Source organism: Phyllostomus discolor, chromosome 6 (assembly GCF_004126475.2).
Source record: "Phyllostomus discolor isolate MPI-MPIP mPhyDis1 chromosome 6, mPhyDis1.pri.v3, whole genome shotgun sequence".
Classification (NCBI taxonomy): domain Eukaryota; kingdom Metazoa; phylum Chordata; class Mammalia; order Chiroptera; family Phyllostomidae; genus Phyllostomus; species Phyllostomus discolor.
The window spans coordinates 79,450,208-79,463,849 of record NC_040908.2 but is presented as its reverse complement, the minus strand read 5'-3'; the positions used below and the strand labels follow the sequence as shown (position 1 = coordinate 79,463,849).

Below are 13,642 nucleotides of genomic sequence, written 5' to 3'. Positions count from 1 at the left end.
CTGTGGACAAAATAGTCTTATTCTCTGACTCTGTACCGGAAAGTTAGTTTTTCTTTTTTATACTTCCTTCGGATTATTTTATTTGAATGCTCCCAGAATTTAGAATTCAAAATTTAGATTTTCTGTAAATTTAGAGTTCAGAAGGACCTAGGAGATAATACAGGATATGTATTAGGCCTTTGTGGCGAATTTGAGCCTTAAGTCTCCATGTGCTTTTTTTTTAATATAGCTATTACATATTCCAGCTCAGCACCTACCTGAACTGGGTGTTTATTAAATTGCTGTTGACGTTGGCAATGATATAATCATTACAACATGTAATGGAGGGGAAAGGAAACTGGTATTTGTATAGCGTTTACTTGGAAAACTGAGAAAGTAATGTTTTCACGATGGTTGAAATTAAGAAATGGTGTCATGCTTCTGAAAAAGGAATGATACCCTGCTTTAATTATTATTGAACCTGGAATCTCTGTATATTTACTGAAAATAAGAGGGAAACAAAATTCTGCTTCAGCTTTTGAGAAAGTTTTAATTTGCCATTTTTTAATTCCCATTCCTTTACTAGATTTGAAAGCAGGTAGTTTTCACCATTAAGAAGGTATTATAAGAGTACCAAGTGGAATAGATGATACTGTTCCTTTGAAAGAATTCCCAACTAAGTAGTATGTTGTACCAGATTCTGAGTTATCCAAAGCAAAGTGAAAATTCTGTGAAACTCCGTATAGGTTTATTTATCCAGTAGAAATTAATTCTATCCTTTATTGACTTCCAGGCTGCTGGTGAGAAGAGTTTTTGGTGATGATAAAAATATGCACCTATCCATTTTCTGTTACCTGCTATGTAAAATTTAGATTTGTAGATAAAGCAAGTTTTGTAACTATTAATTTCTTTATTGCTAAAGGTATTTACATAAATGTTTAAGGCACACTAATATTATAAATTACAGCCCTGGCTGGTATGGCTCAGTGGGTTGAGTGCTGGCCTATAAATCAAAGGGTCACTGGTTTGATTCCCAGTCAGGGCACATACCTGGGTTGTGGGCCAGGTCCCCAGTAAGAGGCCAGCGAGAGGCAACCACACACTGATGTTTCTCTCCCTTTTTCCCTCCCTTCCCCTTGCTAAAAATAAATAAATAAAATATTTTTGAAAAATTAAAATAAAATTATAAATTACAGTACAGAATTTCTCTTTAGGAAGAAGACACTGAACAAAAGAGCAATTATTAATCATTGAGTATTTTAACAAAGACACAGCTATTAAATTTTTCAGGAAAGGCATTCCATGAGTTTTTAACTACTTCTTCACTATATTTATGGAACATTATCCAAGCCATCTGTTTGAAGAAATATCCAGTTTTTATATTTTGAAAGGGTAAATTATGGAGAAAAATAGAAAATGTGAATGGAAAGTAATATAGACCTGAAAGTTAATTTTTTGTTTCAAAACTGGGTATTGAAACTTTATTTCTTTAAACAGTGTAATATGCAAAACAAGACATATATGGAATGTATTTGAGAATTAAGGTTTGTCTGTTAATTATGCCAATTTTTTAAACTACCAGAAAAAATATGAAAGTTCAACATCTTTAAATTTGAAAATTCCAGTTCGTAAAAAGATACATCTTCAGCTCAGTCAGTGAAAGCTGAGAATATCATGTTGTAAAGATTTTTGGGAGGCCTAAACTTTTATATGTTTTCTGTCCTTTGAATAAATTCTGGTATAGCTTATGTTTGAAAAGGAACCAGGAAACTAGACCCTTTTTAAAAAGCTCTTTTCACCCTGTGGTGTAGCTCAGTGGATTGAGCTCAGGCCTGTGAATCAAAGGGTCACCTGCTGGATTGCCAGTCAGGGCACATGCCTGGGTTGCGGGCCAGGTCCCAAGTAGGGGGTGCATGAGAGGCAACCACACATTGATGTTTCTCTCCCTCTCTTTCTCCTTCCCTTCCCTTCTCTCTAAATATAAATTAAATAAATAAATAAATAAATAAATAAACGTTTTTTTAAAAAAGCTCTTTTCAGAGCCCACTTACAAAGTGTCCTTTATCTACTGATACACGGGAAAAAAAGAATAAAGTTCATTTCAGGAAAAAAGAATAAAGTTCATTTCATTCTGTTAGTTTTGGTATTTCTTTGCCCCATTCCAAATTCTCTCCCCAAACAAGCAAATTAAAAAGAAAAAGGAAAAAGTTTAAATATCTCTTCCAAGCCTCAGAGCTCTGTATAACACTGGACAAAATTATTATCATTTAGGGTTGATTGTTTTTCACCAGCCCTAAGTTCTTAAAGTTATAAGATACTATTCCAGAATTCTATTTAAACTGCTTAATGATTCCAGCCTACAAATTAATGAGCATAGACTTTGCTTTTTTGTGATAGATAATGTAAATGGGGCAGGGGGAAACAGGGAGGACACAGTAAGCTAAGCAGTCATTCACTGCTCAAAAAAGACCTGCATTGTGCAGTACAGAAAAAAAGGTGACAAGCAGTTCATCCTGAGGGTGGCATTTGTCAATCTATTAACATATAGGTAACCTCTTGTTAGTTACTCTGTGATTTGTACTGGCTCTGTGGTATACCTTAGATCAACTGACCAAAAAAAAGAAAATATCATCTAGGATACTAAAATTCAATACAAGATTTGTCTCAGGTTTAAGGACAGCCATAAAAATCAAACTGTTCTTTAACAGTTTAAACACAAGATTTTCTGTTAATCACAAACAGCTGGGAGAAATAGCTCACTTTTAATTGAGAATGTGAGGAGGAAAAAGTAAACACATTAAATTTAGTAGCAAAAGTGCTGTTCTAAAGAAACTAATATGGAAAAGAAAATATCATGATAGACAAATTGGCTTTTATCCCATTTGCTGCCAGTATGTGTATATAGAAGTCATAATCTACAAAGCAGTATTTAAGGGCAAAAATGTTGCTTCGTAATATACAAAAGCTAATTTGAATTGTTTGCACTCTAAAATTAAATAAATCCTTAGTAATAAGCCTGGATATGAGTCTGGAGGTATCTGCTCCCTAGTGGCCCTGTGCTGGCTCCAGAGGGGTATTGCTTGTCTAGGTGGATATGTACTGTAGAGCTGGTTGGAAGACGGGTCACAACCAAAAAAAGACAAAGAAAAGCTTCCATCAACTTCAACTTATCCCAGGGTTGTGGTTCTTGGAAATCTTCAGCCTCCTGAAATACAAAAGTTTAAATGGATAATGCATTTGGGCAGAGTGCATTAGAAATACCTAGCATTATGAATTACATACATATCATTAGATCTATTATTCATTGTGTATGAGAACACATATTCATTTATTAAACATATTTATTCTCCCCCTAATCTAACTTTTAAAAGAAGTTTCCTGATCCTTATTCTCAGAGTCAGCGTCTTTAATTCATAGTCACTGCCTTGTGTGGACAATTGGATGATCCATAGCTCATTCATACAAACATTTCTTCTCTTTCCGTCCCTCCCTTCCTCCCTTCCTTTTATTATAAGCAAAATCAAACATAGAGAAAAGTAGAGAAGGCAGCAATTCACCCATCACATAATTTAAAGCATTTTGCCTTAATATATATTTTTAGCTGACAAATTACTGACTTTATCCCTAAATACTCCAATATGCATTTTAAAAATAGGAACATTCTTCTGTATAACCACAATATCCTAATTATACCTAATAAAAATTCATAATTCCACATTACCCATATTCAAACATTTTTCAAGACTTTCCCAGTTATGCCCCTAAATCTTTTTTACAACTAGTTTATTCAAACTAGTATTCATCCAGCCAGGGATCACACGTTGCATTGATTCTGTTAGTTCATTAAATTCTTTAAACATAAGAGAGCCACCATCTTATTTTTCCATGACTCACATGTTAAAAGAATTGCCTTGATTTTAAAAATAAATAGCCCTTGGTAAAATCTCTCTGATGCTAAATTTGTTTTCATGGGTTTACAATAGAATCATTTCTCCCCATATTCTATTTTATAAATCCTTAAGGTCTTTCACTGGAGTTTTAGGCTATTAAAAGGTGACTTCTTTGGCAAATAATAATAGTGGACCTATTTCAAAGAATAGAAGAAATTCTGATTATATTAAAAAATTAAATCATCCTACCTTTTAAGCCCAATAAACCCCAAAACTGGCAAAACAAAATTATACACTACTAAAATTGTATTTGTGGTCCCAATAACTAAATGAGAGGAATTGAAATCCATTCCATATAGTACAATAGTTCTGCCAAAATGTCAGGCACATCTATTGAGTCACTCTCTTAATGTCATGACTGATTTACAATAAAACAAAACAAACATATTAATTCTTTTGTTTAAAATATTTATTTACATGTTGAAAGTTAATATATGATTCTGGATGAGAAATATAGCCCCCAAAGCCTCAAATAATATCAGAATTCTCTCAGTTTTAAGGGTCTAGCTTCCTAAAACTTTGTACAAATCACTCTCAAAGGGGAAGCCATCCATAATTACTAATAGACTTTTACTTCCCTGATCCAGCTTCTCTATTTTCATATAGGAAACACCTAATAATCATATAATCTGGGAAGTCTACATTAGAGATGAGCCAGAAAGCTAGGGAAAGAAATTAACCCTCTTGTGAACCTCACCATCTAAGAAAGTTAGTCTGTATCTTCTAAATAAACGGCAACCTTTTTTTCTTGGTTGAGTCTTTCTTCTTCTTTTCTGGAACAGAAGAAAAAAAAAACAGGAACTAATGTTAAATGAACAGTACAGGAAGCAAGGGAGGCAACTCTTACAAAGCTTCAGGTAAGATATTTCCCCCCATATTTTGGGAAGAATTACATGTACCTGGCCATAGATCCAAGCTTACAGAGAGCTCTATCACTAGTGCCATCTAACTAATAATACTCATGCCTTAACATGACCCTGGGTATCTGAACTCAGACATTTTTCAGAATATTTTTAGAAGGGAATAGTATATTTTGGGGACCCCAGAGATTTAAAGCAGGTACCTTAATTTACCACTAGTATCTTACCTCCAATTCTACTCCTCATTCAAAAAAGAAAAAGTTTTGAGGAGAGGAAGGTTGGGGAACTGGGAGAGAGAGGTGAGGGGATTAAATACAAATTGGCAGTCACAAAATAATCAAGAGGATATAAAGTAAAGTGTAGAGAATATAGTCGATAATATTTCTATAGCTATGTATGGTGCCAGTGGGGTACTGGAAATATCAAGGGGAACAGTATGTAAAGTATATGATTGTCTAACCACTATGCTGTATACCTGAAACCAAGACAAAATAATATAGAAAGTAAACTGTAGTTGAAAAATTTTAGAAAAAGTTTTGTGTTGACCTACAAGTCATCTTTATTGATTATGTTCAATTTAAACCAGAACCTCAGAGATGGGTTCATTAGGCTCCTTAAAATCAGTTCTACTTACTTCAATAAAAATTTCTCAAGGAAAACAAACAAATGGTACTGGGAGCACCAAAAAAACTGCAACTTGTGCACAAGAATGAATTTGGATTCCTACTTTACACCATGTACAAAAATTAACTCAAAATAAATCAAAGACCTAAATGTAAGACCTAAAACTATAAAACTCTTAGAAAAAGAACATAGGCATAAATCTCCATGACCTTGGGTTAGGCAATGGTGTCTTAGATATGACACCAATATTAGAAGCAACAAAAAAAAATAGATAAATTGGACTTCATCAAAATTTTAAACTTTTGTGCTTCAAAGGACACTATCAAGAAAGTGAAAAGACAGTCCACAGAATGGGAGAAAATCATTGCAAATCATATATCTAATAAGGCACTTTTAGATACTCCAAAATAATTTTTAATTATTTAAAATAAACCCAATTTTTAAATAGGCAAAACATTTAAATAGATATATCTATAGATATATCTCCAAAATGATATACAAATGGCCAATAAACTCATGGAAGGATGCTCAACATCATTAGTCATTAGGAAAACAAATCAAAACCTCACTGAGAAGCCATTTTACACCCACTATGGCTATAATCAAAAGGACAGACAATAACAGTGTTGTCAATGATATGGACAAATGGGAACCATCATACATTGCTGGTGGCGATATAACATGGTACAGCTGTTTTGTAAAACAGTCTGACAATACTTCAAAAAGGTAAACATACAGTTACCATATATTCCAGTGATTTCACTTTTAGGTATATACCCAGGAGAATTGAAAACATATATGCCTACACAAGAACTTATAGATGTATGTGCATAGCAGCATTAGTCAAAATAGCCAAAAAGTGGGGAAAATCTAAATGTCCATCAATTGAATGAATAAAACAAAATGTGATGTATACATACAGTAGAATATTATGCAGCCATAAAAAGTAATGAGTACTACTACATGCTATAACACGGATGAACTTTGAAAACATTATACTAAGTCAAAAAAGCCAGATAAAAAAGGCCATGTATGGCCTGATTCCATTTATATGAAATATCCAGAATAGGTCAGTCCATAAAGACACAAACCAGATTAGTTGTTGTCAGGGTCAGGTGGGAGGGGAAAATAACGAGTGACAGCTAAAGGGTATGCACAAGTTTCTTTTGGGGGTGATGAGTATATTCTGGAACTAGTGGTAACTGAAATATTTAAAAAGTGAATTTTATAGTATATAAATTTTATCTGTAAAAAATATTTATTGAGCACCTTATTTCCACATAGCTGATTTTCCTAGGTACTGATTCATAGTGCCCTTGCTGACTGGCCAGTGATTTTTAGAAATGTATGTGTTACAATAAAAGTAATGAGTATTCTGCCATGACTGGTATGGCTCAGTGGATTGGGCATCATCCCACAAATCAAAGGGTCATGGGTTCAATTCCTAGTCAGAGCACATGCCTGGGTTACAGGCCAGTTTCCCAGTTAGGGGCAACTGATCAATGTTTCTCTTGTGTGTCAATGTTTCTCTCCCTTTCTTCCTCCCTCCTTTCCCCTCTCTGTAAAAATAAAGTAAGCAGTATTCTAAAAAAGGTTTACATAACAGATTTTTAAAATTTTTTATACAATATATTAATTTCAGGTGTACACCCTAGTGATTAGGCATTATATCTTACTATATGATCATCCCAATAAATCTTGTACTCATCCAATATAACAGATTTTAATAATCTCAAATCCTCTATAATAGAGAAAGGCTATAATGAAATCTGTAAAATTAAGAATCCTTTTGTAAAATTACTAATTTACACCCTAATTTATCCATACTGGGAATCTGAATTATTTCATATAAGATTTATTCAAAGGAAAGACTATCTGTTCGTTATTTAGCCTCATTGTAAAACAGCAAGTGTCACCATACAAGAGTATTAAAAGATTTTCCCATAAATTGCACAAATGCAAAATGTGAAATGTTTCAGCATGTGTATGTACCTGAGAAACTATCACTACAATTAAGATAGTGAATATGTTCAACAACAACACAAGGGACTCCTTGTGTCCCTTTAGCACTCTTTCCTCCCAGTCCTTTCTAAACTCGTTTCTCATGATTCACAAGCAGCAGCAAGCATTTCCTAAAATTTTATGTAATATGCTATCTGGGGAGTGGGGCCTCTGGCTTTTTAAATTAACTTTGACTATTTTGAGATTAATCCATCTTGTTACATATATCAATAGTATGTTCATTTGTATTATTGGGTGTTATTCCATTGTATGGATATACCACAGTTGTTTTTTATCCTTTCAGCTATCAGTGGATATTTGTGCTGTTTCCAGTTTTGGGCTGTTACAAATAAAGCTGTGAATATTTGTGTACATGTTAAAAAAAGATTTGCCCAGCCTTACGATTTTATCTCCACCACTTTATGAGCTCTTTCAGCCCATCGTTTTTTCCGGAAATGCTGAAAGAGGACCACCACAATAACTATTATGACCATCAATGCGCAGGCGGAGCCAATGGCCAGAGCCAGGAAATACATCTCAGAGAAGCGTACTGTAAGGAGAAAAAAGGTCAAGTTAGGGTTCTATAAAAGAGAAGGATTATGAGAAATCTAAAGCTATAATAAGGATGTGTTGTTATCATTAAATGGAATCTTTCTTCTGACATGTTTCCTTGTAAATTCTAGTAGCAGTAGGAAGGTCATGCAGACTACTTCAGTGGTTCTCAGGCTATAGTCCTAGGAGTAGCAGCAACAGAACTTTGAAACACAAATTATCAGGCCCCACCCCACACCTACTGAATGACAGGTGGGGATGGCAATTTGTTTTAACAAATCCTTAGGCGATTCTGATGCAAGCTAAAATTATGAGAACTACTGGGCCAGCTGTGTAAGGTTATTGCTGACCTAATCAATCCAGTGCCCAAAGTCTCCCTAACTATCTTTGCCATTCATTCAGTCATTTATTCAAATTTATTAAGGGCCTACCATGTTCCAGGCACTAATGGAAATATCAAGCCAAAAAAAGACATTACCTTTAAGGAACTTATACCCACTGGGAAGATGAAAGGGTAAGTCAGTAACTACAGCCATCCATCATTAACAATAGGGATACATTCTGAAAAAAGCACTGTTAGGCAATTGTATCACTGTGCAAACATCATAGAGTACACTTACACAAACCTAGATAGAAGAGCCTACTACACTCCTTGGCTTGTGGAATAGCCTATTGCTTATAGGCTACATACCTCTAAAGCACATTACTGTACTGAATCCTGTAGATAATTATAACACAATGGTCAGTATTTGTGTGTCAAAACATGTCTAAACATGCAAGAGGTACAATAAAAATATGGTATAAAAGATTAAAAATGGTACACCTGTATGGGGCACTTATGAATGGATCTCACAGCATTAGAAGTTGTTCTAGGTGAGTCAGTGAGTGAGCGGTGAGTAACATTGAAGGCCTAAGACATTATTATACACCACAGTAGACTTTATAAACACTGGACACTTAAACTACTCTAAATTTATTTTAAAATATTTTCCTTCAATAAATTAACCTTAGCTTACTGTAACTTTTTTACTTTATAAACATTATTTTTTTAACTTTTCAACTCTTGTAATAAGACAGCTTAAAACACAAACACATTGTACAGCTGTACAAAAGTACTTTCTGTATATTCTTATTATCTAAGCATTTTTCTATTTTTAAATTTTTATTTTCTTTTTAAACTTTTTTGTTAAAAACTAAGACACAAACACACACTAGCCTATGCCTACAGAGTCAGGATTGTCAGTATCACCATTTTCCACCTCTACATCACATCCCACTAGGTCTTCAGGGGCAATAACACACACAGAGCTGTCATCTACAACCATGCCTTCTCCTGGAACGCCTCTTGAAGGACCTGCCTGAGGCTCTTCTTGAGGAGGTATCACTCTTTTCTGAAATATGTCCATGGCATTTTGCTTGGTTTGTTTTTTTTCTCATCATAAATTTGCTTGTATACAGATAATGTGCCATGAAGATTCCTCTCTATTAATGAAAACCTTTCAGTGTTGTCCCTGTTTTTAAGCTTTTTAAGGAGCTTACTGAGGTCTGCAAAAGCTTCCACTAAACCTTCACTGTAAATTTTTTTGTGGGTTCTTATTCTTCTCCTGTAGTTTCCTTTTCTCTTGCCTCCTCTTCAACCATGTGTTGCTGTTCCAGTTCCAACAACACCTCATTAGTCAATTCCTCAGGAACCACATCTAGGACCTCCAAAAGTCATCCTTATCCACACTCAGGTTAAAGTTGTTTGCCATCTCAACCACAGCCTTATTTTTTGCAACCTATGTGCTATGGTGTAATGATGGCTACATCATCACTGAGTGATAGCAATTTTTCAGCTCTATTATAATCTTATAAGACCACCATTGTATATGTGGTCCTTTGTTGATTAAAACATCATTATGTGGCACAGGACTATATAGTATAGTGGGTAAATGATGCAAGAGGGAACCTAGAGGTAAAGGTCCCTAAACCAGCTAGAGTCTGTGAAGCCTGGGTCTCCTGTCTTTTAGCTTGATTTCAGATTTAAACTTCAAAAAAACCCTCAGAAACAGGAAAGACATTGGAGAATATCTAGTTCAGGGGTTCCCAGCCTAGATACCATGAAGGAGGGGGAAGAGGAGAACACAAGCCCACAAAATCCATGTCATATTTTCTGTGTGTACATTTTGGGGTGGTGGGGAAGGAAGGCTATGAATTTCATGAGATCTCAAAGAGCAGTGATCTCATGTTTAAGAACCATGTGTTCTTGTCTAATCTGTTCATTTTTCAGATGAAGAAACTGAGGTCCCGAAGGTATGACATTACTTTCAACACTCAGATCACTTTTCCAAAGTCACAGCTCTCTGTTCATAGGGCTTTGAAGGATAGTACTAAGAATGAATGGAGGAAATCATACCACTTTAAAGGGTAATAATATTGTGTGTTGGTTAAGAGCGCATGCCAGAGAAAGCTAATTTTAAATATCAGCTCCACTATTTTAGCTGTGTCTTTGGGGTAATAATTAACTTCTTTAAGTGTTAGTTTCCTCAATGTATAAAACAGAGATAACAATATCCATTTCTTGCATTCTTATAAAAAATAAAATTATTCATTTAAATTATTCTATGCTGTGCTGCACATAATAAAACACTGAATACATAGTAGCTGTTACAATTTTCAATACAATTCAGAGTTTGGGAAAATTTTACATTATGTCATTTTATCCTCATTAATCCTTGCTATATTACTTTTACTTTACTGGAGAGGGAGAAAAAAGATGTATTTACAGCTAGTAAATGGTAGCATTTACAGATCCAAATTTATAACTCTGAAGTTTTATGGTCTTTGCACTTTGTTATCTGGCAGAGCTTTCCAGGTTGTCCTTTATAGACTATGGGCAATAACAATGCATTAGTTTGGAGCACAATTCTGGAGTCAAAGATGCTGGATTTGAGTCCTGTGTGACTCCTTTTATCAACTACATGACTTTGGACAAGTGACTTAACCTCTATTAGCTTCAGTTTCCTTTTAGTAAAATTGGGGGGAGGTACTAAGAGCACAGTAACCTGACATGATATGTAAAGATTAAATAAGATATGCAAAGCCCCTAACACACTCAATAAACAACAGCTACCATTATTGGTATTGGCCTCTTAGGGTGGTTATAAGGATTAAATGAGAGTAATGTCGAGCACTTTGGACAGTACCTTACAGAGGAGGCACTCAATCAGCACCGTGTAAGTAAGTGAGTGAATGGGCAAACCTATTGTTACCCTTTTATCAGAAAGTTGCTTCCTTTCCCTTTTATGATCTCAGTGCCATTTTTGTAACAGATTCCCTAGGTCCCTTTGCTTTACTTCCTGTTTCTTTCCACAAACAAAGCCATTCTTTTTACCACAGGATTCTTCACTTTCCCTCCATGGTTTCTAGATTTGAAGGGTTTAGTCCTCCTCTCTGCTCTTCCAGCCATCACAAAAGATCCCCCTCTCTTTTCTACAATCTCTCACACTTCCCAAAACCGTTTCCTCTGCGTAACCTACCAGTTTGCACAACGCTGAGCCGGATCTCCCCTACAAGCCCATCAACATCAGGTGGGTTCTTCACCTGGCAGGTATATGTCCCATTGTCATCAAACTGCAGCTTCCAGAGGATGATAGAGACATCATAGCGCTCAGGGTTCCCATCCCAGACTACCCGGTCCTTGAACCGTCCACTCATGGGTTTTGAAGGGATCCACATGATAATAGATACCTAGAAAGGAGAATTGGGAAAACATCATTCAGTGCCTGGGCAACGAGGTGAGAGGTGGAGGCAGAAGAAACACCAGCAAGCCCATTGCCCTATCTGTAGCTCTGTTGCAAGAACTTTCTTTCCCATTTCACTGGCCTCTCAGTCTCAGTTCTGTCAGTCTCTGTCCCAAGAATTTGTTCTGAGCTTTACCCTCTGTTGCTAAAAAAAAAAAAAAAAAGTGCAGGAAGGGCAAGGAGAAATAGACCGGCTTGTTTTCCTAACATAGATCACCTAGAAATGACAATAATCTACTTACAAACTGCTCAGATCCCCCATCTTGGGGACGGAAATTCCAAGTCACTGTCAGGAGCTATACACTACAGTGGCACAAGCTGGAAATAAAGTGCATTTTAAAACCGACAATCATCTGTCCCATTAACACGAGCCTCCATGCACTCCAGAGGTATAAATTTCCACAGCTGCTAGAGGCCAAAGAGCTGCAATAAAGAAAAGGAAAGAAGGGTTTAACCTGGGTGTGTGTAGAAAGAGAAACTGCTGACTCAACCAAAGTAAATGTTTAGGGCATAAAACAACTGAAATGACCCAGCTCTCATACTTTCTTTTTATCCAGAGTCTGCATGCCTATCTATATACTACCTTGACCCTCCCTTTCTGTATAACAACTAAAAATATTTCACAGTGAACTTCTTTAAGTGCTCTCACTTTCTCCACAGTATGATATGCTAGCCTCACGGTGCCCACTTCAAAACTACAAACGTCAGCAAATAAAAATTGAAAGCAGAAACAAAAATGTAATCATAACATGAATTACATATGTATACAAGTTAAGCATTCTGTATTGTATGTTTAATGGTCCTTTAGCAGGTAAGTTTTCCAGAAAAGTTTCTTGTTATGTGGATTTTGCACTATTCCTACTCTTCTGCAGAAATTAAATTAATCAACCCCAGAGAGTTTATGCTTGCCTGAACTCCTGAAACATACCAAATGGCACTTTTTACCATGATATTTACATTTAGAATGCACATGTTGGGGGAGTTTCAAAACCACAGTGGAGCTCTCTCCTTAACAATTTTGGCCTTCCCAGTGTCACTGAGAGTCTCATACAAGACTCACACACAGAAATCCAAATGCCAAGTCCCGCCTGCAGCGAGAGATTGAAAGTAGCCACAAAAGAATGGTTTGTAATCTGAGATTTGAAAGCCCTCTCTGTGCCTGAATCACTGGCAGCTGAAACACACCTAAACCTGTTTGTCCAAAAGCAGTTCCCTCAAAACAAGTCACCAGTTTGGTTTCTGTAAACTCAAAACTAAAGTGAACTGCAAGTGTAGCTCAGGCTCAAAAAACAAAACAAAACAACAAAAAACCTCTTGCGATTCAATAGACAATTAGCTAACTTTCCAGGATAGTCAATGAGGGAGGAAATGCTGAGGGAAGCCCACCAGTGAGCTTACCTGTGAGCTGTATGCCAAGAAGCACAGCACGCATAAGGCTCTTGCCATACATGAGGGAAACCCAGCCCTGACCGGAGAGACCAGACAAGGCAGACTGAGGGCTCCAACACCCTCTCAAGGCCGTTCCCAAGGAGTGAGCACCCGAATTTTCCCAGAGAGAGAAGTCAGTCTCTCACCTATGGGAATCTGAGCGCCTGTGTCTGTCTGTGACTCATTCCTGCTCGGCTGGTGCAGTTTGCTGGAATGAAAGGTGGGGCCTCAGCTCCCAACGCCCTCCTTCCCTCCTTCCTTTCCTCCCTCCCGCCCTCTCTCTACACTAAGGACGTGTCTGCACAAAGTCCCAAACTCAGCAGTCCTCTCTTTACTTTTTAGTTAATCTGGCCTCTGGCCTCTGGATGGCCTCAGAAACAGCGGGAAGAGGTGGTGCCAGTCTGAAATGTCCCATGCTGCTTTGGACTTAGCCCAGACACGCTCTTTAAAAAAAAACGGGCTTTAG

The 13,642-nt window shown here is 36.4% G+C and overlaps 1 protein-coding gene across 1 annotated transcript; it reads right to left on the bottom strand.

Moving 5' to 3' along the window:
- Nucleotides 1-2,202: 2,202 nt before the first annotated feature.
- MPZL2 (myelin protein zero like 2) lies at nucleotides 2,203-13,429 on the bottom strand. Its single transcript, XM_028515966.2, is given in 8 exon segments — nucleotides 2,203-3,184; nucleotides 4,627-4,702; nucleotides 7,817-7,964; nucleotides 11,485-11,668; nucleotides 11,670-11,695; nucleotides 11,987-12,041; nucleotides 12,044-12,171; nucleotides 13,147-13,429. Coding segments are annotated over 7 exon segments (657 nt in total). The 5' UTR covers nucleotides 13,199-13,429; the 3' UTR covers nucleotides 2,203-3,184; nucleotides 4,627-4,638.
- Between the last annotated feature and the right edge of the window lie 213 nt (nucleotides 13,430-13,642).